This window comes from Penicillium samsonianum (genome assembly GCF_028829775.1).
Source record: "Penicillium samsonianum strain IBT 33392 chromosome Unknown utg000002l_segment0_segment0, whole genome shotgun sequence".
NCBI lineage: Eukaryota > Fungi > Ascomycota > Eurotiomycetes > Eurotiales > Aspergillaceae > Penicillium > Penicillium samsonianum.
In genome coordinates this window covers 1,282,838-1,309,377 of record NW_026643260.1, presented here as the reverse complement: position 1 = coordinate 1,309,377, position 26,540 = coordinate 1,282,838, and the positions used below count along the sequence as shown (strand labels likewise).

The 26,540-nt window shown below is 46.0% G+C and overlaps 8 protein-coding genes across 8 annotated transcripts; 6 read left to right on the top strand and 2 right to left on the bottom strand.

Moving 5' to 3' along the window:
* Positions 1 to 2,835: 2,835 nt before the first annotated feature.
* N7471_002343 (RelA/SpoT) lies at positions 2,836 to 4,197 on the top strand (the record flags this gene model as incomplete). The annotated part of the gene is made up of 1 exon (XM_057275063.1): positions 2,836 to 4,197. One exon carries the CDS (start codon positions 2,836 to 2,838, stop codon positions 4,195 to 4,197), a length of 1,362 nt encoding a protein of 453 aa, XP_057139701.1.
* A 2,469-nt stretch (positions 4,198 to 6,666) lies between these two features.
* On the top strand, positions 6,667 to 7,467 carry N7471_002342 (uncharacterized protein; the record flags this gene model as incomplete). Its single annotated transcript, XM_057275062.1, has 4 exons — positions 6,667 to 6,724; positions 6,781 to 7,038; positions 7,188 to 7,311; positions 7,381 to 7,467. The coding sequence occupies 3 exons, from the start codon at positions 6,667 to 6,669 to the stop codon at positions 7,250 to 7,252; spliced, it is 381 nt and encodes a 126-aa protein (XP_057139700.1). The 3' UTR covers positions 7,253 to 7,311; positions 7,381 to 7,467.
* A 1,815-nt stretch (positions 7,468 to 9,282) lies between these two features.
* N7471_002341 (glycosyltransferase family 2 protein) lies at positions 9,283 to 11,235 on the bottom strand (the record flags this gene model as incomplete). Its single annotated transcript, XM_057275061.1, has 3 exons — positions 9,283 to 9,791; positions 9,863 to 10,975; positions 11,022 to 11,235. The coding sequence occupies 3 exons, from the start codon at positions 11,233 to 11,235 to the stop codon at positions 9,283 to 9,285; spliced, it is 1,836 nt and encodes a 611-aa protein (XP_057139699.1).
* Positions 11,236 to 14,056: 2,821 nt separating this feature from the next.
* N7471_002340 (fungal specific transcription factor domain-containing protein) lies at positions 14,057 to 16,173 on the top strand (the record flags this gene model as incomplete). Its single annotated transcript, XM_057275060.1, has 5 exons — positions 14,057 to 14,069; positions 14,116 to 14,315; positions 14,363 to 14,898; positions 14,950 to 15,087; positions 15,144 to 16,173. The coding sequence occupies 5 exons, from the start codon at positions 14,057 to 14,059 to the stop codon at positions 16,171 to 16,173; spliced, it is 1,917 nt and encodes a 638-aa protein (XP_057139698.1).
* An 834-nt stretch (positions 16,174 to 17,007) lies between these two features.
* N7471_002339 (uncharacterized protein) lies at positions 17,008 to 17,803 on the bottom strand (the record flags this gene model as incomplete). The annotated part of the gene is made up of 2 exons (XM_057275059.1): positions 17,008 to 17,539; positions 17,610 to 17,803. The coding sequence occupies 2 exons, from the start codon at positions 17,801 to 17,803 to the stop codon at positions 17,008 to 17,010; spliced, it is 726 nt and encodes a 241-aa protein (XP_057139697.1).
* Positions 17,804 to 19,766: 1,963 nt separating this feature from the next.
* Positions 19,767 to 21,805, top strand: N7471_002338 (MDR family MFS transporter; the record flags this gene model as incomplete). The annotated part of the gene is made up of 4 exons (XM_057275058.1): positions 19,767 to 20,072; positions 20,161 to 20,573; positions 20,680 to 21,410; positions 21,498 to 21,805. The coding sequence occupies 4 exons, from the start codon at positions 19,767 to 19,769 to the stop codon at positions 21,803 to 21,805; spliced, it is 1,758 nt and encodes a 585-aa protein (XP_057139696.1).
* A 1,055-nt stretch (positions 21,806 to 22,860) lies between these two features.
* On the top strand, positions 22,861 to 23,759 carry N7471_002337 (alpha/beta hydrolase; the record flags this gene model as incomplete). Its single annotated transcript, XM_057275057.1, has 2 exons — positions 22,861 to 23,065; positions 23,092 to 23,759. 2 exons carry the CDS (start codon positions 22,861 to 22,863, stop codon positions 23,757 to 23,759), a joined length of 873 nt encoding a protein of 290 aa, XP_057139695.1.
* A 1,423-nt stretch (positions 23,760 to 25,182) lies between these two features.
* Positions 25,183 to 26,492, top strand: N7471_002336 (zinc-dependent alcohol dehydrogenase family protein; the record flags this gene model as incomplete). The annotated part of the gene is made up of 4 exons (XM_057275056.1): positions 25,183 to 25,608; positions 25,725 to 25,815; positions 25,884 to 26,241; positions 26,312 to 26,492. 4 exons carry the CDS (start codon positions 25,183 to 25,185, stop codon positions 26,490 to 26,492), a joined length of 1,056 nt encoding a protein of 351 aa, XP_057139694.1.
* Positions 26,493 to 26,540: the final 48 nt, after the last annotated feature.

Genomic DNA, 26,540 nt, shown 5'->3' with positions numbered 1-26,540 from the left:
TCCATGTGTGCCGCCACACACAGACCATTCCCGTGCTACTATTGCGTACAAGTCATATGCTTAGATGATTTTTTTTCTTTCTTTCAATTGTTTATATATCGCAACCCCCAGATCTGGTTGAATAGGCCGCCAACCGGCTTTTAAAAAATGCTGGTTCCGATCGGGTTGTGGGCCACAACTAGGCATACCGCTTCATTGCAAGACTACCCTCTAGTCTTGCTTATATTAACTAAAAACTAAAGGAAAAATCAAGAGTTGATTCCGAGGATTACGGCGCTTTATTTCTCTGGTTTAACTAGCTCTCTAAGGAAATGGAGCGGCATCAATTCCTTCTATATAAGATTTACAATTGGGACGAAACTAGCTACCGAATTGGCTAAGGTAAGTAACGTAAGGTTATTACCTCTCGTATAACTAGCGATATCGCTACCGGTGGTTAGTCAGAGTCAATTACCGGTATTAAATGTATTGCTGCCGATAGCTGGTTAATGCTACTATAGTTTCTACCTAAGGGTAGTTTACATATAGAGGAGTGGTATAAAAATATTACTACCCCCGATTTTCGAATTAAACCTACGCTAAATGGTTGGGTTGACGATGAAACCGCACTTTAATAGCTCTTCTCTTTTTATAAAGCTACAATTGACCGGGTTAAAAAAGGAAGGCCAAGGCTTCTTTTAATAGATACCTATAGTTCTCATATAACCTTCGAATTCGTCAATTTTTGCCGGGAAAAATTCATTATCCCCTTTTATTTTTTTACCCTATACTACCGATCTCTACCAGCCGCTAGATAGTCAAGCCTTTTAAAGCTTAAAACACCATTTCCGTACGGCAAATAACGAGATCGTTATATAGGGTGGAAGTGCAAGTAAGAAGCGGGATTTTTTCCGGATTATCTAGGATGTTAGAGAGCGAGCTTTTACGTAGAGAACGATCCGAGATTCATTTAGATCTAGGGGTATTTACCCCTTAGATCCAGATATTATTCTTGCTCCTCTCCGTTAAAGAGATCTTTAAGGGTCCCCCCTTAGGATTTTCACGCCATCCCCTCCCCCCCCCCAAGATTTTACAAGCTCAGTCACCAATTCACCGCTAGATACAATTAAGCGGGTTAAAAAGCTTAATACTAAGCTTGCTAATAATCTGAAGCATCTATAGAAGAGCGTACAAAGGCATATTCAACGAAGTATGAATACAAATATGCTTTTATCTCAACAGCTTGATCTAGTCACGGAGAGTTTAAAGCAGTCTCAATCCCACAAAGCAGATGATACCAAGGCAAGAAATGGCAAATCGCTTCTTGGAACCAAGGGATCAGTGCTCTCACCTATCTACGCAAATAGGATGATGGTGAAAAGATAGGATGCTGATTCTAAGAAGTTGAAGCGCTTACAGACAAAGCATGCCAAGGAATTGGAAGCTCAGCGGCGAGCTCAGGAAGCAAAGGATTTAGTAGAAGCTGAGCATGAAGCTTCAATGGCGGCAAGAGATAGTATAGGTGGAGATTGGTATATAGATAGTTATGGTGGTTACATGTAAATAGTATTTTCATAGGTTGACAAAATGAAAATTTGACGTTTGGTGAAAAAATGACTTTTGGTGGGGCGCACCAATACCCGGTAGGTGTATTGGGCGCTTGGCACGGTTACTCGCAGGACCCAAGTTCCTTGTAGAGTCGGGGCTCAATCGGGTATCCAAAGTGGAGCAGATACTTTGAGGTTGGCTTATCGGCTCTCAGACTCCATTTATTCGCCACCGAGAGCACATGTTGTAGTGCGCTTTCAGGAACCCAGTCAGTCTTAAAATCAGATTGACATGCCTGTTGATTTGCCCGTTGATAGGCCCATATGTTGTATATGGCCCAACCGGCCTTTGCGCTGGGGTTTGGGCACGACCCTATGGGTGCGCACGCAATCAGTTGGTTGTTTCCGTCATTATTGATGCGCTCTTTGGGGGTGTCTTGTCTTAATAAGAAGCGGGTTGAAATCAAGAGGAGGCGCGATAGTGTAGTTCTACTTTATTAAAGCTGGGAGAGCCGCTTCCCCGCTTCTTAATCTCAGTGCGGTACCATTCCACCACCTTGTTAGGTTTGAATGAAAATATATTTGATCCCAATAAGTGCCATCACACAAGGAGAAACACGCGCAATCTGTCAGGCTGCATATGGAATTTATTCGGCAGCTCTAGAGAACCACCAGCAGTTGACCACATCATATAAAGTGCAGATTGATCGCAACCCTCTTCTCGGGTACAAACAAGGAATATCCAAGCCTTGGGCCTCTACAACGGTTGTAAGATCTGCCTCGGACGAATAAGATAACGCATAGAAGTAGAGACTAGAGACGCATCTCATATGCATTCCATATGCATTCCATATCTTCCTGCATGAACACATTTCTCTAACCAAGATCGAGGACCCACTGTCTCCAGAACTGCCGTGCATTCGGCTGCAAGTCATCCAAATGAGTCGTGGCTAACAGATTTTCAACGAATCATCTCTCATGCTCTTCACCGATTTATGTGATAAACCTGGCACTCTACACACCATCAGCAATGGCCTCCTACGTGAAAGGTTGTCGCTGGTCAGTCTGGTGCTATACCGACTTTTCACCCGGGCATAGCGCCTCTTGTGAGGGCTTGGTAAGGTAGCAATCGCCGCTCGCTCCTGGTCGCTGGGCACACTTAGATGATGGCGAAGATAAATACCCCAGCTGCGCCAGCTGTTCATGGGTTCTTTCTGCTCTCAGGTCATTCAGCATTGTCTATATCCTCCAAGGAATTCGATACTACGCATTACGATTACACCGGCCTATTCTTCAAGCAGCCAAAACTATGGCCATACCATCTCCCTTGAAGGAGTCTTGTGTTCCCACGTTCATAAACCAATATAAGCAAGAGACGTACACAGCTCTGGCTAAAAGAGTTGCGGATCTATGCAAAGAGGTTATTTCGGAGAACGGCATAAGCGTTCAGACGGAAAGCCGTGGGAAAGAACCTGAAAGCCTACGAAAAAAGCTCGAGGAGCGTGAACGCGAGAGCGGTCCTTACAAAGATTCGAAAGATATTTATGACAAAATCATCGACCTTGCCGGAGCTCGAATTATCCTCAATAGAGCGGAAGACCGCCATACCATCAAGGGCATACTATACGACAATTTCGAAGTTTCCAAAGAGAAGCTCGTGGACCGAAAAAGTGGGTACAGAGCGGTGCATTATGTTGTTTACTTGAAGGAAGACCGGTACTCACCTCATCTTCAAAAGATGGAAGCTAGAACACCGGTTGAAATCCAGGTTCAATCTCATGGTATATGGCAATGGAGCAAGCTAGAGCACGACTCTATCTACAAGGCGAAGAGAGATCTGAGTCCAGCGATGAGAAACGCTCTCGATAATCAAATTGAAGCTACCACTCTGAGCGAGCGCCTTGCTCAGCAGGCCAGGGAATTGAAGGCCAGGGAAGATGCAGAGTACGAAGAAAAGCTGGCAAAGTCCAAGGAAAAGTTCAAAAATGCCTGGTCTGTTGGGCACTATCTAGACGAGTGGATTCCTAAACACGCTGCGAACTGGGCAAAAGATAGATCAGGCAACTCGGGATCTGCTACGGCTTTGACTAAATTCTTGGATTCTCGGGAATGGAGAACTGCCGAATGTCTAGATCGGTTGCTCACCAAACACCTCGGGGATGGTGCGCAAGACGAATACTCGACAACTGCAAGGGAATATGGGCGCATTGACATGAACCTCATCATCTATCTGATCGATCGCGAGGTTCTGAAACAGGAAGAAAATGAACTGCGTGCTTTCAAAGGCCGCAAAAGCGATAAGGAGCATTTACACAAGATCCGAGTGATCCTCAGCACTTTCATCTGGATGGATCGTCTCTTCCTCCCACCTTTTGAATGGCATCGCTTGCTCGCGCGTATTGAAGATCTAAACACCCTTCCGCCGGGCGTTCTTTGGCTTTCAAACAGCGCCCGCCAGCGCGCCATCGAAGACGGAGCCTCCTTGAATCCCAATGAGATCAGTAAATTGGAAGGTCTGTGGAATTGGTTTAGCGGAAATCGCGACCGCCCGATCAAGTTGGCTTTCACGATGTCAAACCGGGGGGTGATTAGGGATATCCCGAGAGAAATGAAAGAGCTGAAAGATGTCTTTGCGCCACTGATTGAGGGCCTGAGTCGATATGAGTTTTGAGCTTTTTTGAGGATTGCGATGTGGCGAACAAGGTGCCGTGAATGATTTTCGGCGTAGCCTCAATAGCGCTCTGGTGCCAGGGAATAAAGGACGGAAGATGACACTTGAAGCTTACTTGTGGCCCGGTTTGTTGCCGAGCAAGATTAATCATTGCGGTGTTTCTAGCCCCCAAAAGTTGTGTGGTTCTCTTAAATTGTCTTGTTGCCGTTTTTGTCTATGTTTCTTCAAAATACATGCCTGTTGAACAATTGAAACATTTGAGCTTATACTAGCCTTCATATATGCTCGTTTGATTTGAAGGCTTTCTTGGTATTTCGTAAAGCGAAAATTATGATGTAAGATTTGCACCTAGAAGGGTTAGGCTCAAAAGACCTAATCACAAATAGTCACCTATTTTCGAACTCATCACAAAACCCCAGATAACCTGTCACTTTCAGGGGTGAGTCACCACACGTGTAACGAATCAAGGCCGATTAATATCCTAGAAAAAGCAATTACAAAATTTGTCGGAAGGTTGAAGGAAATTGGCGAAACAATACGGAGGTCGATCCCAAAAGTTCTGTCTCATCAGTTTTAACGCTAGTATAAAACTAGGCCTAATATAGTAAGGTGGTTTTATATAGTTGTTTCTGTATAGTATTCATTCATAGTACTATACTATACTACTACCCCCTACCCTCTTTATACCCATTACCACCTTTCAAAGCAATAATTCTCTCAATGTGGAAGGGTATCCTTTCAATTCAAGCCTGTATCTGCTCCTAAGGTAGTTCATCCTATGCCTTCTCCTATGCCTTAATAGCCTCAGTTCTAGATTTTGGGGCTCCCTTCTTCGTAGTATATCTCTTTAACCAAAACCACGCCGGTTCTATCATATTCAAATCAGGTGAATTTCTAGGCCAAAGCAGACGTTCCACACCCGCAATATTAAAGATCTTTTATTGAAAGTGATGCTAGTGAGAAGGAGCTTTATCCTCTTAAACAATTGTACCCGGCCGTATCTCTAAACATTCCGAGGCAAAAGGTAAACGTTTCGGTAGAAGAATATTTATATAATATCGAAACTAGTCAATTCCACCCTTCGATTTAGAGCGAGAGAGCTTGCCGTTCTTCGTATTCTAATTCCACTTCGGCTTTATTCTAGGTTTTTGCCGTAACCCTAGTCTTCGTAGGCCAGATTATAACTCCCAATCTTCACGAAGCACCGGTTTAAGCTCCGCATTCTAGCCTTCAATTAGAAGCTCAGATTCTCGCTTCTTAGTAGTAGTCTCCGGCTTCTAATAGTGATAAGGACCCTTCTTATTATAAGAAAAGGAACCCTACAACATAAATTTAGAAGAACCCTTCCACCGTTCTCGAATATAACTTCGAAGAAAACCTTTATCCTTCGTCCGCTAAATCTGGTATCCACCACGCCGGGAAAGTAGTATAATAGAGGTTTTATTAGTCCAAATAACATTCTTCCAGTCTTCTAAGGTCCAATCCCAGTGTTCAAGACACCAAGCTAGCCTAGCTTCACATATAGCTTTTATTAAACCAGGCTTCCGGGTAGGCTTTGTCTTTCGTAATCCAGCTTTCTTTAAGATCCGCCAGATCGTAGTAGTAGAGATCTCAGTTCCTTCGCGGCTAATTTCTCCAGCGATATTAGCGCAGGTCCTTTCTCGCCTATACCGGTTAAGGCGTACTTTCGCAAGTATTGGATCTTACATTTCTAACGACTGCTTTTTCGGGCGCCCAGAGCGAGAGGCGTCAGCAAGCATAGCGTCAGAGATATTCTAAGGGCGCAAACCGGCGTCGAAGCCATTAGCAAGAGCTCTTTCATAGATACGATCAACCGTACGTTTCGAAAGGCCCACAATCTCTACGCAGGCAGGCAGGCAGGCAGGTGGTATCTAGGAAGGTTGAAAGAAGAGAATAGAATAGGAGAGGGGTAGTAGCAAAAGTACTATACAAGAACATTACATACTAGCTGTTTCATTTAAAAAAGCAAATATAGAAATGAGACAGAACTTTTGGGATGGACCTCCGTACACTGCCGCGATCCGTTATGACACATTAAGTTGTGGGCATTCCACAAGAGCTGGAGATATAGGGGTTATTAAGATAGTCGTACATGAAATGGCCGAGTAATCTGGGAGAGGAAAGGCATATGCAATCTTCAAGTTAGCATTGCCGATACTTGATTATTTAGGAACCTGCCACAGCCGCATTATGCTAAACAAAGTGGACCGTGCTGAACAGAGTGAACGTGTATTTTTGGCCAGGCAGCTTTTACCGGGGTCGTAATTTTATCCACGGAAAGAGAAAACTTCTCGTCTTTCGAGGAGCAGAACCTTGAACCTCCCTAGGAAGAGCCAAACTCCGGAACTTGACCTAGGTGATAGCCGGTGATAAGAAACAATGTGTTTCTCCAATTGGAATAGCATGTTGAGGCAGGCCCAACAACCCTCAAGGGTGATGTCAGAAACAATGCAGGTCGAGTCGCCTATGGCAGAGGCCCAAGGGCACAGACCAGAAGCAGAAGGTGGTATTGAACCCCAATTGACATGTTAAGGCAGATTCGCTGACCTGCTATTGGCGCAGTGTTTAACCACTTTTATCAAAACCTCACCTTCCAGTCTATTTTGAGTCGTTACAATCCGCCGGAGATTTCGGAAGCTGAGATAAGGAGAATGCGGGAGGTACTTACGCTGGCCGGGAATAATTATGACGAACGATTTCCAGCAACCGTACGAGCCACCGACTTCTGGTACTGGTGTGGATTGAGACCGGAGAGATGGGGCATAGTTCCGGATCAAGCTCTCTGGAATGAGTTCACCCGGGAATTCGAACTGCGCAGAGGTCAGTACATTTCAAAACGAAGAAGAGGGAAACGAGCAAGAGATCGAGGTTCTTATGCTTGATCTCGGCTCAGTTTCAATGGGTCTTCTTGCGAGTCTGATTGGATAGTCATTCCTGCATATGGTACCAGTAGAGCTAACGGAACATAGGCTCCCCCAATGCGAGAACGCAGGCAATTCTCGGTCAAGCCACGTGGAATCGTCCAACCTTTTGAGCTAGCAGAAGGTCTGACTGGTCAACCAAATGCGATGCGACCTTGAAATGTGTTGTCAAGTGAGTGTCTTCCGAAAATCAAATTACATATTTGAAATGATGTGGAACATCATTTAACGATAGTTCCAGGGCACAGTCATCTGAAAGAAACATTTGGGACCCAGCCTCCCCAGTGACATATCATCCAAAGATAACCTCGACTTGAGGGGGATGCAGATGGCTTGAGAGATGGTGGTGTAGGGGGGTGGAATGTGAATGGTAGCATTGAAAAGAGGGGGGCTCTCTCATGCAGTTTGCTGAGTCGTGCAGGGCTCGGGATACCTCGGTCCTTCATAGGCTCACGCAGACATCCAAGCGCACTTCTCGCTAAAATTCTAATGGTGACTAGTGGCTTTGTCGTATTGACTTTTGTTTGTGATATTTGTTTTCACGGGATGAGACTGGAAGTCTGGCCCAAAAGCCTGTTTAATACTGTTTTTTTCTTTGTCATGCCTATTATAAACATATTCACTGGATTTTTCAGTGCGTCAGATATACATCCTATTTAATCAAATTTAATTAGGCGTTCGTACAGACGATCTGGCAGCAAAATACCTACTGCGCTGTGAACGCTCTCCCAAGAACGTTCGTTGATTGCCTAGTTGAATTTTGGGCAGCATATGACTCGTGAAATTGACCAATATAAGCCTAGAGCCTAATATAATCTCTCGCTCAATTTATAGAAGCCCCTTTTAATTCCAAATATTAAACGACCTATGAAGTACTAGCTGAAGGGCCACTCAGGGATAGCTTTGAATGGGATTATATTTTTAGCGCCCCTGTCCGTCATTTTGCTTCAAAGACTATCTGCCCCTGCCTAAAAGGATGTCAAGTTTTTATGAGATAAGTAAGATGTGGAGTCCTTACTACTCAAACCTTGTTTGAAAAGACGGAACAGGCACGGGTCTTGGTTCTAGAGAGGCTTCATATTGATATTCCGTGAGATGTCTTCCTACACACATGTAAGACCTCTGAGGTACTAGTCGATAAAATGGGATGCGTCAATTTTCATCTTACCACAGGAAAGAGATCAGCTTTGATTAGGACAAGTGGCGCATATGCCATTCCTCGTACTCCTGTAAAAGTGCCTTCGATCTGAGATCATTACTCTCCAGACCCATTGCTTTACTCTCTGACGCCTTGGATTATTCGTTGCGAGATAAAGCGTCGATGAATAGCCATGCATGGACGATCGTCGGTAGGCCTTAGTGTGGATTCCATCAATTCTCATTGGTTCACTCGATTTTCTTATAGCTTACCAGGAAGAGTATGCTATCAGAAGAAGACAGATTCTGTCATCTCATGCGACGGACTGGTGCGACGTTGTGGCCGAGTAAGCAGGATAGGATCGAGGTGCAGATTGGCTTAAGGGAGATCACGGAGGAAGAAGAAAAGGTGCTGGTGTTTGGTTGGCCGACGGATGGAGTGGGTGTGTGGGTGTTGAGGTTTGGGAGTGCCAGGCAAATGCCAAAAGATTTTGGGAGAATGAGTTTAGCGATGAATATGGAGAGAAGATACAGATGATGAGAGAGTATGGCGCTACGTTGGTTGAAGATGTCACGCAGGTGGAGGAACTTTGTGATGGCTAAATACGTTCTGGCTAGAAAGTGAAAGAGGATACCATAAAGGCAACATAAAAAGACACTACTACTACAACACTAAGTAGGATACCACGATCTCATTATAATGATGCAGCGAGGACACTACGAAGACACTACGAAGACACTACGAAGACACTACGAAGACACTACTGGGACGCGAGGACACTAACAAGAAGTCATCGGGACGCAGATAGAGAGCCTTTCTAATAACATGCTGAGACAACCAAATCCGAGTATTAAATTCCCATGTTCTAGCACTGGGCAAGGAAGGAGAGCGGCCGCATAAATTACCTTGCGAAAAGGGTACCATAGCTCGCGGTAATTTGATTTCTTTCTCTGCATTCCCAACTTCGGCGATATAATATACAATCCAAAACCAAGTGACCAGGCCCTATAATACCACAACACCCGCCAGCGCCCCCAAGAGAACAATTGGCACCAAAAACGAGCAGCAGAGACCGAGGAAAGACTTATGAAGCCTAAGTTCCCCTTCAACTTCCCTTCGTGGGTATGATATTCCCTTCTCTGTGGTGAGTAACCTAGAGTCTCTGGAGTGATAGATCGGAGAATTGAAAAGATGAGCAATGGGTACCCAATTGTTGACAATCGCCAAGAAGCATAAGTGCAGCAACGGCGGCCAAGCAATTGTAGTGAGTATTGTGGGAATTGTCGATTGATCTCCGGTGATAGCCAGCCGGATTGCAAAGAGCATAGCTCCAACGGTCGCAATAAAAAGACAAATGTTCAACAAAGCACCACTTTGAATAGTATCTCTGTATGCCTTTTGGAACGACGAAATGGATGTGGCGTTTTCACTTGAATTAGCGGTGCTTCCGGTAACAAAAGATCCCTTGGGATTGCTTCTAAATAGATGAAATCGTACAATGGCGTACAAATGGGCTGTCAACACAACATGTTAGGGCCAGGTTTCAGGTTCATCGGGGATGTGAAAAGTTTCGAATCAAACTTACCCGCAGCAAGCCAACTGTTCTCTGCGTGTGCAAAGGGCTCAAATGGGACACCCGCATGTGCACTTCGAGCCCAGTCATATGCCCATGTAGATGCAACATGCACGGTGGCCAAAACAAGTTGGATCTTGACCTCCAGCGCCGATCCAGCAGGAACAAACCCACCATCAGAGACAAGAAGAAAAGGCAGAGAAACAAATCCAATCAAATAGGTAGCAAGACCTGCCATAATAGATAACCCTCCAAGAGCAATATCCCAACGCAGATGCTCTGGAATCGTCTTATTGATAGAAGGGAACAACATAGAAATCTGCTGAGAGTGTCCGATGTGCCACCGATTCCGCTGTTTGAGATGCCCAGCAAGAGAAGTAGGAACAAGACCAAATTGTAAAACCTCCTGTACCTGCATCGTCCGCTTCCCCAGCCCTCGTAGAATCAACGACAGTTGCCAGTCTTCTGAGAAAGAATAGGTCGGATATCCACCCGCATCGAGAATCGCGTCGCGACGGAAAACTGCACCTGATCCCGCGTCTAGTGCATGACCGACAAGATCGAGTTCTGTATTTTCACACGTGTAGAAGTAAGCCCGCGACTGTGAGAGGGGATCTCCATGGGGCAGGTTATAGAAATACTGTCGCGTGGTCAGCAATGCTGCCTCCGGGTCTGCAAGAAGATGGGGCAGCGTTGCGCGTAGAAACTCTGGCATCAGGATGGAGTCTGCGTCGACGACTGTGCAGAACTCTGGTGGGTCTTCGGTTTGTAGGGAGAAAAGGGCGTAGTTGAGGTTGCCTGCTTTGGCAAAAGATTTCCCGGATTGCTTGCCGCGAGTGTGATAGGACAGGTGATTCCATTTTGTGGTGAGTTTCACAATCGCGTCACGCAGGTCAATTGACCCTCCGTCGTCGAGAAGCCGGACTCGAAACCGGGAAGTCGGGTAGTCTAAAGCACATGCTGCTCTGATTGTGTCCAGGATGACTTCGACTGGCTCTCCGCAGCATGTTACTAGCACGTCAACTCTTGGCAGGTTGTCATTGCTGCGTAATCTCTTGCGGAGTGTCTGGTGTGGTGGCTTTGTTGTTGCGGCTAACGATAAACGTTGATGGTTTAGGGATATGTCTAACAGGATCAGCGGCTGTTCAGTGCTCTTTATTTGAGAACTTACGAGCAAATAGGCCCTCAACGCCAAACATTACCCACATCTTCCATGTTCGGTCCGGGGTTCTCAAGGTGAAAAACCATCGCACTGCGAAGTAGATGTAGGTGATCCATATTGCTGCTTGCGCTATATAGTGGAGATATTTCCGGTACTTCCGCGCAAATAAAGCGCGATCATCAGAGGAAAGCTCCTCGATGTCATAGACATTGTCAGGAAACATTGAAGCGAACTTGATGCCGTTGAGTTTTGTGATTGTGATTCTGTTGCATATTATACAGAGGATTTTCCTTTTGCTCCCTTCGACTGAGAATATTGAGAATACCACGAAACAATTTGCGTTCAATTTTTCACAGATCTTGCTTAGGCTTTTAAAGAAAGCTTTCCTTTCCAAGATTAAGGGGCGTGAATGCATTCAGGACTATCTACAAGCCCCATTTACCCCCATTTTCTTCTAGAACATCCTGTGTCTATTTATACCTTCTATCTACCTGAGGTATTCCTGCCGAGAACCAATTAGAGTGCGCCATGGTACGCATTTTGGTGGCGCTAACCTTGATTGGCCGTTAGTTGTAAGTGGGGCCACTTCCTCGGCATCCGATTGGATCCCTATTCTATCAAATCTGAGATGGCATCAGGGGACTTTCGACAAGTTGACGCTATGGATGGACTTGTCAGCGGCACCGGCGATTCAAGTGATGCCATGTGCCATGTTTATCAAGAGAAATAGACTAATATACGCGATGATTATAAATATGTCTCTTTGACATATGATCATATTTGTTTGCTAATTGCTATTTCATTTGTACGCGTGATTATATCCTACACAATATGGTCTTTTAGCTTTTTCTCTCCTTAATTTGGTTTGCAGCTAATTTTTCTTATATACTACCAGTGTTCTTTTCTCTACAACTAACTACCCTATCCTCATCGGTACCTATAGAGCTTAACACAGGTTCCTACATAATGTATGTAGCATCTTAGAAAGTAAGGTTCTTTAGAATTAGGACAAGCGTTGTCTACAGTAACATCGGACTGGCTGTTTGTGGCCTATATTACCGGGCATCAATATACTTTGCATAACTAACTAACTATCAAAAACCACTTGGCTGAAAGAATGCAAGGATAAAACTACCCAAGTGAGAAATGAGTCTGATCACGGACAAAACTACGCGCTACATTGCATATAGTAACACAGCGAGAGCGATGTGTGCTTATTTATTTTACTTATAGATATCTCACTTGGTTCTCATTTCTCTCTCATCAAAAGGTGAGGAGTAGTATATAATTGGCATACCTAGCGTCCGCTATATATAGCATATCCGTCTTCGATACTTCTTCACTTCTACATCCACCCATTACATTTACCACTAACTTCGACGTCTCCTTTTTTAGCAGACCATCTCTCATCAGAACGCATTTGCATTCCAAGCAATGACTTACATAACCAAAAACAATCAAAGCTCCCCACAATCATCCAGCGAAATTCAAACACCGAACAAGCACCTAGTTCTTGAAGGAAGACATGGAGATCTGGAACTCGATGTCTCATTAGACCACATTTTTTGTCTACCAGTGGACGAGGAGGAATTGGAAAATTGGCTATACTTCCAACTGGCCAAGTCTTTAAGCATGTCTCCGTGACACATATACTATACCTGTCCACCGCACCTATATCTTAGAACAATCACATTGAACACCACGGCCTTCCACTTTCCTGTGGTCTCGAACTGCGTGAGGATGGTGGGTTTCGGCCGAAGCACAATCGGTTGTCATCCGGGGAAGGCCCGTTCCCGTTATCTCCGGATGACATAAGCAGTCCCGGAACAGAACTTGGTTCTCCCACTAATTACTTATTACTACCACGCAGGAAATATACGCCATTTTACCTCGATATCCGTTTTATTGCAGACAATTATAGGATTATGGTACTAGGGAGGACGGCTGGATAGGAATCCACTTTTCGTGAACTGACGTCAGCCGAGGTATTTTGCGGTCGGTCGGGTATAATTTGGCCTTCGGCTCGAAAATCTTGAGCCGATAGTCAATTATTTCGAATTATTCATCTCCAGTCGTTATTCAGCTTTTGATGATCTCGTTATGACAAACTATGCCTTTTAGCTCCTATATCAAGTATAGGGTTGGACCGAATATTTTATTACACTCATATAAATATCGTGGTGACGATTTTAAATTGCTTCCTATGTGCCAACCTGACTGTTCCATCATCAACCAGGAACACAGACGAATGTCTTGAAAATTAGCTTGCAGCTTCCCAAAAATGGGCAAAGGGCCCCTACAAAGCAGACGTCGCGCGTAATTCCGCACAATAAGAAACGTAATGACGTGGGTTATAGTCCGAAGGACTAAAGAAACCCGAACAACCTCGGGCCGGAAAATATGATTGCAAACCAGGTACGTTACGTATCTCCCAGGGCAGACCGTTCAGTGCGGATAGCCTGAACAGAATCTAGGCCTGATGCAATAGACGTGGCTCGCCCATTTTCAATACTTTCATTATTACAGTCGATCGGTTTCCAAGAAACATTCACAACCTGATCATCATGGCAACGCACATGACTCTTCATGTCGAATCGGCCTCGAGTTGTTGAATAAAAAGGGGGAGCGCCCCGTGTCAGAGATACGGTCAAACAGAGAGATGAGATGCAGGACTATTCAGCTGCTCCAACACGAGTTCACTTTAAATACTTTGCGGCTCTGGCGGGTTTGGATTAGGTAATCGTCCAACACCCAGCCCCGTCCTGCGTCCACGCCACCATCAATTTAGCGACGTGTGAAAGACCGTTCCATCGCTATCACATTGAAGAACAATGAGTAGGCCTGTCTCTGTCAATCACCAGCCATTGAAGCGCAAACGAGTGGTGGCATCTTGCTCGGAGTGCTATCGCAGGAAACAAAAGGTTTCTGCCTCCTCCCTTGCAAATCCTTAAAGAATCTACCCCATCTGATATTCATATAGTGTGATCGTAAACATCCCTGCAACAACTGCCAAGCAAGAAACGTCTCTACGCAATGCGTGTTCGATGGTTCAATTCCGTGAGTTAGTGTGGTGTTCATATACTCCAGACGCCGCTTCCGTCAGACATTGCCGTCACCTCCACAAGCCTAACCCTTATCCTTAGAGCCGCGCGAGCAAAAGAGCCGGAGTTGTCAACCACCACAGCTCAGGCTGGGGCGGATCCGGTCCGGCCCCACGAGTCCCCGGGTGAAAGGCTTCAGGACTCGGTCGACCTTGGTTATTCATTGGTTTCTGGCAGCAATGCTTTCGTGGGTTTGCAAGAGGTATGTATATACACTATCTAAGTAGAAACATAACTGACCCAAACGAGGTCTTCGGAAATGGCGAGTATCAAGATATTGCAGCCACTTACAATCACACCTCTCAAATTGCTCTATCAAACAAAGGTGTCGAAATGCTCATTGCGAAGCTGCCACCGAGGACCGTCACCGAAGCACTAGTTGATTTCTTCTTTGATGAGGTGAACTGGCATTACTTTATTCTCGAGCGACTCTATTTTGATAACCTATTTTCACGCTGGCCACCTAGAGAGCAAACGGAGCCCGTGAGCTATCTGAAAATCTCAGAACTTTCAACAGAACTACAATACTTTCCCTCCCTCCTTTTCCAGGTCATCGCATTATCCTTGCAGTTCCTGCCACCTGACTGGGACCTCTTCGCTGAGTTGTCGCCGGCGGGAATTGCCTCTTCACAGACGTATAGCGATCTGGGTGACGAGCTGTTGTCGCTGTTGGGCAGACCTGGGTTTGCTCTGACTGCAGTTCAAGCGGATTTCCTCAGGTCTTCGTGGCTAAAGAACCGCGGGAGAGGCATTGAATCTTGGCATGTGGTTGGATATGCTATCAGGTCCGTATGAACTCTATAGTCCGTGATCAAATTATTGATAATACCTCCAAGACAAGCCCAGGAACTTGGACTGCATCGGCACAAAGCAATTTATCAGTCAGATCAAACCAATGTGGACCAGACGCTAAGCCTGTTCTGGTACGAAGAGAATAAGAAACGTCTATGGATCAATCTGTTCATCTGGGATAGGTCAGTCAGGGAAGCCCCTAGATACCGTGTTTGCCTCTATCGTCTAACTTCCACAGTTTCATGGCTATGATTCTTGGTCGCCCGCGAATGATACATATGGATGACTGCGATGCTAAGCCCCCTATGAATCGAAATATACCTAGTGATCCTTCCACGGCGGTACCAATGGCATTACGCCCCGAAGACAATCGCGGTATTGCAACCGTCTCGGCACTTCTGTTCCGGTATGCACTTGCATGCAAGGTGCATGAAATGCGAGCTCTCAAAGCAGACCATCCTCACCCCAAAGACTATTCTGTTGTCCGAACCATACATGGGGGCCTGATATCGTTACTTGATGAATTACCTGCCTTCTTGCGGTTGAAGAATTCCGACACTACTTGGGACTTGAAGTACCCATATCTCCCCCAGCTCCGACAGGAATTGCAGGTCGTGGCGAACCTATTTCTTATGACATTACACAGGCCACATATTATATCTAACGCAGAGAGTCGAAAAGCCGCTTTGCAGGCGGCGCTTGAAACGCTTGATTGCCAACACCGCATCTTTGCACAAGCCAAAGGACATCACTATCACCTATTCGGCCTTGCATTTTACACAATCGATGCCTCATTTCTTGTCTCTATCATTACAATCTTGTTTCCTCCGCAAGACTACGAAGCCAAACGAAAGATTGACCACAGCCTCCAGCAAGCGATTGAGAGCCTTTCTGATATGAAAGCATTCAATCCAACAGCGGAAGCAGGCTTAGATGTCCTCCAACGTTGCCATCAAAAGCTCAAGGTTGCCTGCGGATCACCAAGCAATACTTCTCAAGCGAAAACAACCTCATACGGCACACCCGGTGATAGCCTAGACAACCTCATAAGGGATCTGGCATATCTGGACTCCGATCCATTTGCCGATCCTCAGCCCGAGCTTTCTCAGCCCAACACGTCTTTTGCTCACGGTCCTTCGCCTCATATCTTGCAGGCTATTGGAGACAGCTTTAACCAGACATATTGGTTGGATCAATTGAACATGATTCATCCCTCTTTATCCGGTCAGGACTCCGGAAATCTGTGGGAAAATGTTCATTTTGATTGACGGTTGAATTGTATGCTTTCGGCATTTACGGGGTCGTGACGAGCGCGCCACCCAAGAAATCCAAATCTTTGTATTTGATCAAAACAGCTTCAATCTACGCTCATTGATCTTTCAACTCCAGAGAGGTATTATGCTGATTAAAACTGAAATTTAAAATCCTCACCAACTGCTGGCTATGCGTAGACCCGACATCTATAGAAATCGACTAGAGGTGCAAGGATCTGTCCATTTGATAGAAAAGCGGGATCATACGAAGCTATACACACCTATAAAATTAAGCCAAGGTACGACCCCCCAGATTGGAAGACTGCCCTGATCGGCGCCGCCGTCGCCGTTATAATCCTAGGTCTGATCATCGGCGCCGCCTTTCTTTAGCGCTGGTATGTCAACCCTGCTTTTTCTCTCTTAGATTGTGTGTTGTGCTAATGAAGGATATATGCAGCCTGGAGAAACGCGAGGCCCGTAGGGCCATCCCCAAGCGGCGCTAACGCGCCGATGGGAAGTAGCGGACAAGGCCGCCGCCAAGCAGCGAAAGAAGGTCGAGAAGATCCAGAAGAAGAAGTGGTGGTCCTGGCTGGCCATGGTTCCACGAATGCCCGACACAACGTGAGTTATGGGAAAAGCACCCTTAGGAATGGTGATATACGAAATACGCCTTGTTTTCCTATAGTTTGGTACTCCACGAGCCTGGGGGTCGTCAGCGGGATTGGTGTCGACCGACTATATAGTATTCACACAGCCAAGTTATTTGATTTATTTTACCTAGTTGGTTTGATTGCACCGATTGGACTAACCGTATTTCATATTAATTTAATGAATTGGTCATAAGATGTATCAAACGGGTACATTTATTTCGATGAGGACAGCATCGTTGACGAAGTTGTCACTTGGAAAAGCAAAGTCATTCCCCGTACTGGCAGAATATAGCTTTAGGTCTCCATGTCCTGTTTTCTTCAGCCGCATAGCCGTTGGCCCGTTGACGGGCAGCACCATTTCGGGGATCGAATAGTCAGGAGGGTGAACAATTGCCAGTGCAAGTGTTGAAACAGTCAGGTATACTGATCCATTGGGATGAAAGATAAAATCATCAAGTGGAGTCGAAAGATTCAAAGTTGTCAGATTAAAGAGAACTTCAATCTCGCCCCGGACAAGACCAGTGTCATGATACATTGGAAACTGTGAGAAGTACATCTGAGCAGAGTTTGTGAAATACAAACATCCGTCCGCGTGAACTTTGATTCCGTCGATACATACGCCAAGCGAAGGAGTTCTCCCCAAAAGCGGATTGCTATAAACGATTGTCAATGTGAGGTTGTGGATATCTATGATATGTATCTTCCCTTTCTCCGAGTCGCCTGCTACCAAACTGGTCATCGTTTAAAACAATCCATTAGTATTTTGGTCTAGTATATGTTAGGTTATCCAATATTACTTACAGCCCTCTTTCACCATTGAGTGTTGCCGGGCCGTCAAACCAAGCGGCTGCAGAGAATTCCGTAACTTTGCGAATAGCAGGGTCTTGAGAATGAGAACGGAAATCCAACCCGTAGAAATCAGCGCTGCCCTCGACACCTTCAAAAGTCTTGAGCGAGAAGTTGCTGGCAAATGTATAGAATAAATCTGGCTCCATCTCTGCAAACCAAAATACACCAGTTTTTCTTCAAAGACGTGCAAAATCTTGTACTTATGGCAAATAGGATGGATTTCGGAGATTCGTGTGGTAGTCAGGGGCCCTCCAAGGATTCTGCCATCATGTTGGAGTATTATTATGTTCTCTGGCCATTTACCTTTACCAAAGTCATATGTACCGGATAATGCCTGGCACTCGAGACCTTTCCCTTTCCGCTTTAGTGCTCACTGAGTAAAACCGAGCACGCCCCTAAGGTAGCCATTATTTATTGAGAATTTATAACGGGAACCCCATTTTATTCCCAAATACCAATATGTTCGCGGCCATTTCAGGTTGGATAGTAGGAGCCCTAGGGAAGTTAGGCAGAGGGTTGTTGCAAGTTCTAAACCCACTTGCTCCCCAAATATGTTTTAGGTGCCACGCACTGGGCATGGTTGCCGGTCTACTTTGAGACTTTATTAAGTGGTCCTTGGGGTCCATAGTTCAAGGGAACGAGCTGCAACAACAAACTTTGCACGGCGCTGGGTCGTCCTCTGCGCAATTAATCATGGTTCTGCAGCTCATCATGCACCTACTCAACCGCATAGGTCACAGCCTTCGAATGGGGAACCGAGAGAATAGTGACCAAGACGACCTGACGTTTGGGCCTGACGGCGGCGGAGAAAGCGGCAGCTTACAAAGTATGGTCGACTCTGCTCAGGTCATTCAGAACCATACCTGATGAGCAGGTCAAGCTTAGTGAGGTCATTCAGGAGCTTCAAGCTTGCATAGAGGAATGAGTTTATGTTTAGATTGAATAGAGTCTGTAGATTTCTCCAAATCTCTTAGTATCTCAAGCAGATGGGTTTTTCTTTCTTTTTTCTTTTTTTGCACGAAGCGAGAATGGTCGCTTAAAGCCTGTCTGAATTATTTGATTGGACCTCCAGCGCATGCTCTGCGTTTCGGCCTCGGATTTCTCTCGAAAGCCTATTTTATTGTCTCTATCTCCCTTTCTTGAACTACCTAGAAGCTGTCGCTAAAAGGGTGACAATTTTCGCTTCATACAAAAATAAAACCTTCTACTTAAATTAAGACAGTGATAGGGTCCGCCCCTTTAGGCTACTCCCTTTCTAGATCCCCCCATTATAGAAGCTTAGTTTTAGGCGCAAGCAAGATATGCCTCGAGATCTTTTAGAGAGCCCTTGTATAAGATTGGATCTTCTACGAAAACTCTTTTAGCCTCAGGTAATAACGTTACCATTAAATAGATTACCGCAGGAAATAGAGTAGATAATAATCCAAAACCAGTATTATTTCTACAGAAAACGTTTATATAACTATCTATGAGTTAAAGGGCAATTGACCAAGTATTAGAACAAATTTGTTAATGTTGAGTATATTGCAACTATAACTTTGTGAACGACTACCTTCGCCGCGTTTTTCTTAGCTATAGAGATTGCTTTTCCGAAATGGGAAGGATCTTCATACCACCTGTCCACTCCAAGCCTCTGAGGTAAGGGGTCCTCAGCGGCCAACTCTAAACCCGGAAAGATTGTAGTGAGAGTACTTCTCCACTAAAAAAATCCACGACGAAAAGTAACCTACTATCCCACACTAACTAGTTATAGAATCCTAAGTACTTTTAAGTATCAAAAGTCCCACTTTTTAGTGAGGCTGAATTTTTTAATTGGTCAAAAGAGCACAACAAGGTTCTTCCGGAGTGTATCCACAAAGGGAGATCCCGAGCCACTATCCACTATTCGGAGGAGCGGAATTAACGGAAGTAACGGGATTAACGGTGGTAGGCGAGGGCCAAAAGCTACAATGAATTGATATTTGGGCATGTACCATACTAACCGGCCCCTTAAATTTTAACAGGCCTATCTATAAAAACTTAGCCACTTTAACCCTAAAGCGTCACTAAAGCGCCAGGAGTCTCATATCAAGCCGAAGCAATTGAGCCATAGCCATACGACAAACACACATGTCTTCAACAACACTTCCACCTCCCTTGCCAGAGGACGGCAACGGCAACGGCAACGGCAACCTCGAAGCGATCGGAGAGAAAACACATCAGGTCGAGCCTGAAAAGGAAAAGCAGACCGTCGAGTCTAACAGACCGTCCACTATGGCATCCTCATCTGTCAATGGTTTAGACGATGGTCCTGCTACTGAAGAAAAAGCTGTGGATGAGCCGCCAAAACCTGTGATGGAATATCCGAAAGGTATCGAAGCCTTGTTCATCATGGTTGCGCTCGTGCTCAGTATCACCCTCTGTTCTCTGGATCAGGTGAGTTCTACCGCTCCAAGCTTCTCGTAGACTCGTCTTTTGCCAATGCAATACATCACACCCCAGTAAGCTGATGCTCTCGATTCAGACCATTGTTGCAACAGCTATTCCAAAAATTACCGACCAATTCCACAGCCTTGACGATATCTCGTGGTACGGTTCGGCTTATTTCATGACGCTCGGAGCCTTCCAGTCAACCTGGGGCAAAGTGTATAAATACTTTCCCCTCAAAACTAGTTTCCTGGTGGCAATCTTCATCTTTGAACTTGGGAGTTTGATCGCCGCTGTCGCCCCAAACTCAACGACTCTGATTGTTGGACGTGCCATCTCCGGTCTCGGTGCCTCGGGTATCGCGCCTGGAGTATACACGATTTCTGCTTTTGCTGCTGAGCCCACCAAAAGAGCTACCTACACGGGGGTCATTGGTGTGTCATATGGCGTTGCCGCTGTCTGCGGACCACTCATTGGTGGAGGGCTTACAAAAGGGGCATCCTGGAGGTGGTGAGTCAAGGGATTTTTACTGCTTTTTCTTTGTTGCAAACCATGGGACTATTTCCAGTTATCGAATCCTGTCATGACCGGACCTGGCCTGACGTGACAACTTTAGGTGTTTCTATATCAATCTTCCAATCGGTGGTCTGGCCGCTTTTGTCATCCTGCTCACCTTCAAGACCCCTAAAGCCGCTAAAGTGGTCCAGGCTACGCTCAAGGAGAAGCTTCTAAACATGGACCCGATAGCGACGATGCTTACAATGGGTGCACTGGCCTGCTTGCTTCTAGCTCTTCAGTACGGTGGTATAACCCATGCGTGGGATTCCAGCGTCGTTATTGGTTTACTCGTCGGCTTCGTTGTCATGGTTATTGCACTTATAATTGCAGAAATATGGCAAGGTGAACGCGCTATGCTGACACCACGCATTTTGCGCAAAAAGTCCGTCTGGGCCAGCAGCGTATGGGGCTTCTTCTTCGCTGGCGCGTATTTCGTCACGCTCTATTACCTGCCTATTTATTTCCAAAGCATCGACAACGTCAGTCCGATTGACTCGGGTGTGCGCAACATTCCTCTCATTGTCATGTTCGGCATTGCCACATATGGCTCAGGCAGAGCCATCACGAAGACGGGTATTGCAACTCCTTATATGGCAGCTGGCTCTGTGATCGTGACCATCGCCGCTGGTCTACTGTATACTCTCGACGTTAGGACCTCGACAGGCAGATGGGTTGGGTATCAGATCCTGGCGGGCTTCGGATACGGCCTCGCCCTCCAAGTCCCGGTCGTCGTTGCGCAGGCTTTTGCTGCGCCAAGCGACATGGCTCCTACGACCGCGATTATTATATGTAAGTTCTCCTTCGCCCTGTCCTAGCATGTCGTCAATTTTCTTTGTTCCCTTGTATCCCCAAACTAACTATATCCCTCGTGCACAGTCGCTCGATCTGTCGGCGGCACAATTTTGCTCGCAGCCGCGCAATCCGGCTTCGTCAATCAGATTGTGCACAAGCTTGCCACCACCGCACCGAGCGTCAATCCCGCCCAAGTCACGGGTATCGGTGCCACTGAGGTGCACAGGCTATTTTCCGGAGCCGAGCTGGACGGTGTTGTCCATGCGTACGCATGGGGTATCAAGGTTGTTTTCGCAATTACTATCGCGGCCTGCGGCCTCACTGTCCCCTTCAGCTTGTGCAACGAATGGGCCAATGTTAACGCGAAGAAACCCAGTGGTGGCGGTGCTTAAAACAGCTATTCAGACGATTATGCCAACGGAGTTATAGCCGTTTTCTCGTTATGGAAATTATCCATCTTGTACGATGATTCGGATAGCTTAGAGAGAGGACGGAATGGAGGAATGCATCGAAGAAGGAAATTGGATGATATTCAAGGCTGGCTACCTAATGTATTGAAGTAGGACTATCGAGTGGATCAATCAATATTCTTTGGAAGAGGTTGTTGCCAAATCTGCAGGGGTAGTGATATCGATCTCGGCTAATTTTTAGTGTTATAAAAACTCTAATTGGTGGGACCGGGATGGGACCACAGATTCCACAGTGGGGTGGTGCGACGCAATGCACCAATTGGAGGAAACAGAGGCTTTGAAGCTTGCAGTGTTGTAGAGGCTTTTTGATCAAAAGCACGGTGCTCATAACCTGAGAGAGAGGATCTAGAGAGAGCTACGATGAAATGCAGTATACTCCGGAAAATCTCTGAATGCGTGAAGAGAGGAAGAAACTATCTACAGGCTATCTGGGACTAAAGGCTAGGAGCAAACAGGGAGGTCACATGACCTCTGACAGGGAGACACGGGTGTATTGTAATCAGGATGGCGCGTAGTGAATTGGATGTTGGACCCGAAGTTAGTCTGGATGCCACCTGGCACAACTACCATCAGATTGATATGTACATACTGAACCAGACGGCGCTTCAGTCGGGCATCTCTGAATACTTGATGTCTTCGCCTGTTCACTGTTATATGAGAAACTGGGATATATTAACGCAAGAACGGAAAATATATTATTCAAGGCGTTCGGAGATAACGAAAATGCTTACAGCCAAAGGACGATCTCGGAGTTAGCGGATCGGCCGAATAACGTATGAACTAATTTTGCGGCCGACCGATGACATCTTCCGGCTATTCTTGAATTTAAGTATAAAAGCAGCAGCAACGGCGACATAATTCAACGATCCAGATAGCATCCACTTTGTCACAACTTCGTATCCAAAAGCCAAATATCTCCTATCGACCTCTTTTGTTTTTCCAAATTATCCTCGTCTTGAGTGAAACTATTTCCCGCAATGTCCGAAGTATCGATCAAGAAAGGCCCTATCAGCCTCGCTGCCCTGCTCTTCAAGCCTGCTGGGCAATCTGGCAAGACCTCGGGTCTTGTTGTTGTCCATCCTGGCGGCGGTGTCAAGGAACAAACTGCAGGGACATATGCGAAAAGGCTTGCTGATGCCGGTTTTACAACAATCGTTTATGATGCGGCCTTCCAGGGGGCTAGTGGGGGGAGCCTCGTTTCCTCGAAGATCCAAACGAGCGTGTGAGCGATATTTACGCTGCCATCGACTACCTCCAAAATCTTGACTCCGTGGATTCAGAAAAGATTGGCGTGCTGGGTATCTGCGCTGGCGGTGGCTATGCAGTGGCCGCTGCCAAAGGGGATCAGCGACTGAAGGCTGTTGCAACTGTTAGCATGGTGGACATCGGAGCTTCCGCCCGTCTCGGATGGGATGGCGACGAGGACCCTTCCAAACATGTTGACTCGCTACGTGCAGCGGCAGCCCAGATTACAGCCGAGGTCAAAGGTGCTGAGCGTGCCGCCGCACCATATGTGCCTCCGCAGCCTGACAACAAGACCCCTCGAGACCTGAGGGAGGCTAGTGACTACTATCTTACTCCGCGAGCACAGCACCCCCGTGCCGAAAACAAAATGCTTTATCTTAGTTTCCCTCGCGTTCTCACCTTCGACGCTTTCCATCTGGCGGATGTTTTCTTAAAGCAGCCTGTGCTCCTCATCGCCGGCTCGGAGGCCGGGTCTTTGTGGCACACGGAGAGGTTGGATAAGCTTATTGGAGGTGCGACTAAAAAGATAATCGTACCGAAAGGAGCGCACATGGATTTCTATGATAACGAAGCCTATGTCGGGCCTGCTGTGAAGGATGTTGCAGAGTTCATGAAGACGAACTTGGCTTGAAAGGGTGATGGTTGACGGGGTCACATAAGCCATGTTAGGTGTCGTAACAGCCCCGGCACAAAATAGGGATGAACAATTGATCTTTGTGCCTTTGTTGAAACGATTCTCTTTTCGACGTTTTATTAACGGTAAATTCAAACGATGGGAACTACCCACAATGGCCATCCGCAACGTCTTGTCTACTGCGATGTCTCCAATGTTCCTTCTTGGTTAGCAGCATGTAGCTACTCTCTTTGCCAAATAGTAAAAACGTGGAAAATGGCTAGAAGCGACAAATAATTCAATATCTAAATAAGAAGCAATTCAATATCTAAATAAGAAGCAAGCAAAGATGGTGAGATGTCCACCGGTCTTGCCACAGTGAGGAAATGTTGGCGCGCCAAATGAGTAGTCGAAGAGAGATCTGGACGAGGCTGCGTGAAAGAACTCTGCCATGGTAGATGATATTTATAAAAGGATAGAGATCTAAACGGCTGCCTTTCGGCAATTTCTGCAACATAGTCCAACTCTCATCTATACACTGGATCTGTTGTTGGATTCGAAAGCGGCTTGTGTTAACCGGTTATCTATTGCGAGTATCGTCCCAGTCCCCAGTATGGAATAAGTTTTGATACAGGCAAAAAATGGGGGAAAAGAAAAGAAAAAGAAAACATCCACATCCACATCCATGAGCGACAACGTTGATAAAGTGTAGTACAGCTGGAAATTAGGAGCCATATAAAAACAGAAGAGAATACCATCCCTAGAATAACATTATTATATTAATACAAAACACGAATCTAGTGAACTTGACGGCACGAGTTGAATGAAAACACTGAGCACCAATGAATGTGAGATTCTCGAATAGCTGTCTCACTTAACCCATTATCTCGACAAGGTTGTTAGGCTCTCTTAGATTATTTGTTCAGTCTGTAACTTTCATGTGCTCTATTTTCCGGTGCTTCCTGTGCTAATTGCGTAACGGCTTTTGGCCGAAGTATTATCGAACGACTTATCAAGTCTGGGGACACAATACAATACCTCACGCTACATACTTGGTTTGGCACCATAGATAATTCAATATGGTTTTGCACATAAGAGATTTGCACACCGGAGACACCCATTCCACCTATCGTAATACGATCATCCTATTTTAGTAACAAACCCCGGTACAGGGTATGCTTTTGGGCGTGTCTTCGGCCGAAATGGCATTGCGGCGGGCGAATTCGTCGGATTTAGGCTTGAAACCCACACGACTAATTCTCAACCCTTCCATTGCTAATTATTAGCAGTTGATGATCTCATCATGACAAATAATGCCAGGGTAACTGAATAAGCGTGGCTATTTATACCCATTTAAAATGCCGGCCTCGTGCATGTGCGAAACAGAGCAATTCGGATTTTCCAAGGCGAAATTTCAGTCGGATTCTTTGCGCCCGAAAAGATGTCAGTACCGGAATCCTACAGGGCCTTCCGACGTGCCCCGGGAGAGAACACTGGGACCATCCTTCCGTCTATGGAACGCATCCCGCCGCTTCAATCCAACGAGGTCCTAATTCGCATCCATGCCGTTTCTTTGAACTATAGAGACGTTGGGATGATCCACGGCAAATATCCAGTTTCAGTAAAAGACCAGGGAATTCCTGCATCTGACTGTGCAGGAGAGGTGATTGCTCTAGGATCAACAGTCAGCAAAGTATCATTCGGAGACCGCGTGTCACCAATTTTTGACCTGAAGTACATTGACGGGGTAGATTCCGAACACAAGGTTGCTCAGCTAGGCGGAAACGTCGATGGTGTACTTCGCCAGTATGCAGTGTTCGATGAGAACGTTCTTGTTCGTGTCCCACAACATCTTTCTTGGGCTGAGGTATGTTGACAAATTTCTGTCCATTTTCCCAATTTTGCTTCCCTATTTTGGCCTCCAATGTCGCAGAACAATTGCTTCTCTAGATAGGGTTAGCTCCATGTCTAACCCTTTTTTAGGCTTCGTGTATAACATGCGCCGGCACTACAGCTTGGAATGCCTTGGAGATGAACAAAAGTCATGATGGCAAAAGAAGTGCCCTGATGCTTGGTACGCCCTAGTCCCGAGCTCTTGGTGTCATACAGTTACTGGATGACTAATTCACAAATAACATGTAGGGACTGGGGGCGTCAGTTTGTTCGCACTATTGATCTGTCTAGGCGCCGGTATTCGTCCGATAATTACATCATCTTCGGGTAAGAAGCTACAGAATATTGCAGCCCTTGGTCCAGATGGTGTTATTGACGCGGTTAATTATCGTGAAAATCCTAAATGGGAAGAAGAGGTCGCCCAGTTGACCATGGGGAAAGGTGTTGACACCGTGCTCGAAACCGTCGGGGGCACGAGTATCCAAAAGAGTGTCGCCTCCATGTCCATCCGCGGTCAAATCTCTTGGATTGGGTTCCTTGGTGGACTGCAACTTGACGACTTCGTCAAAGCCTTGGGGCAACTTTTCTTGAAAGTGGGTACATTGAAGTGAGTTACCAATTCAAGATAAACACAGGCCTTGGAACAGCCGGGATGAATGGAACTAAACGATTGCTAGGGCAATTCAAGTTGGCTCGAAGATCGACCAAGAGAATCTTTGCCGGTTCCTAGAGGAGAAGCATGTTTCCTTGAAACCGATTGTAGGCAAAACGTTCGATTTCACGGAATCACCGGCGGCTTTCGATTTTCTCTACTCTGGGCAATGCCTCGGAAAAGTTGTTATTACCGTATCCCATTGAGGTGTTCAAATGGTAGACCGATGCTATCAAAATCCATCAAGTTACACA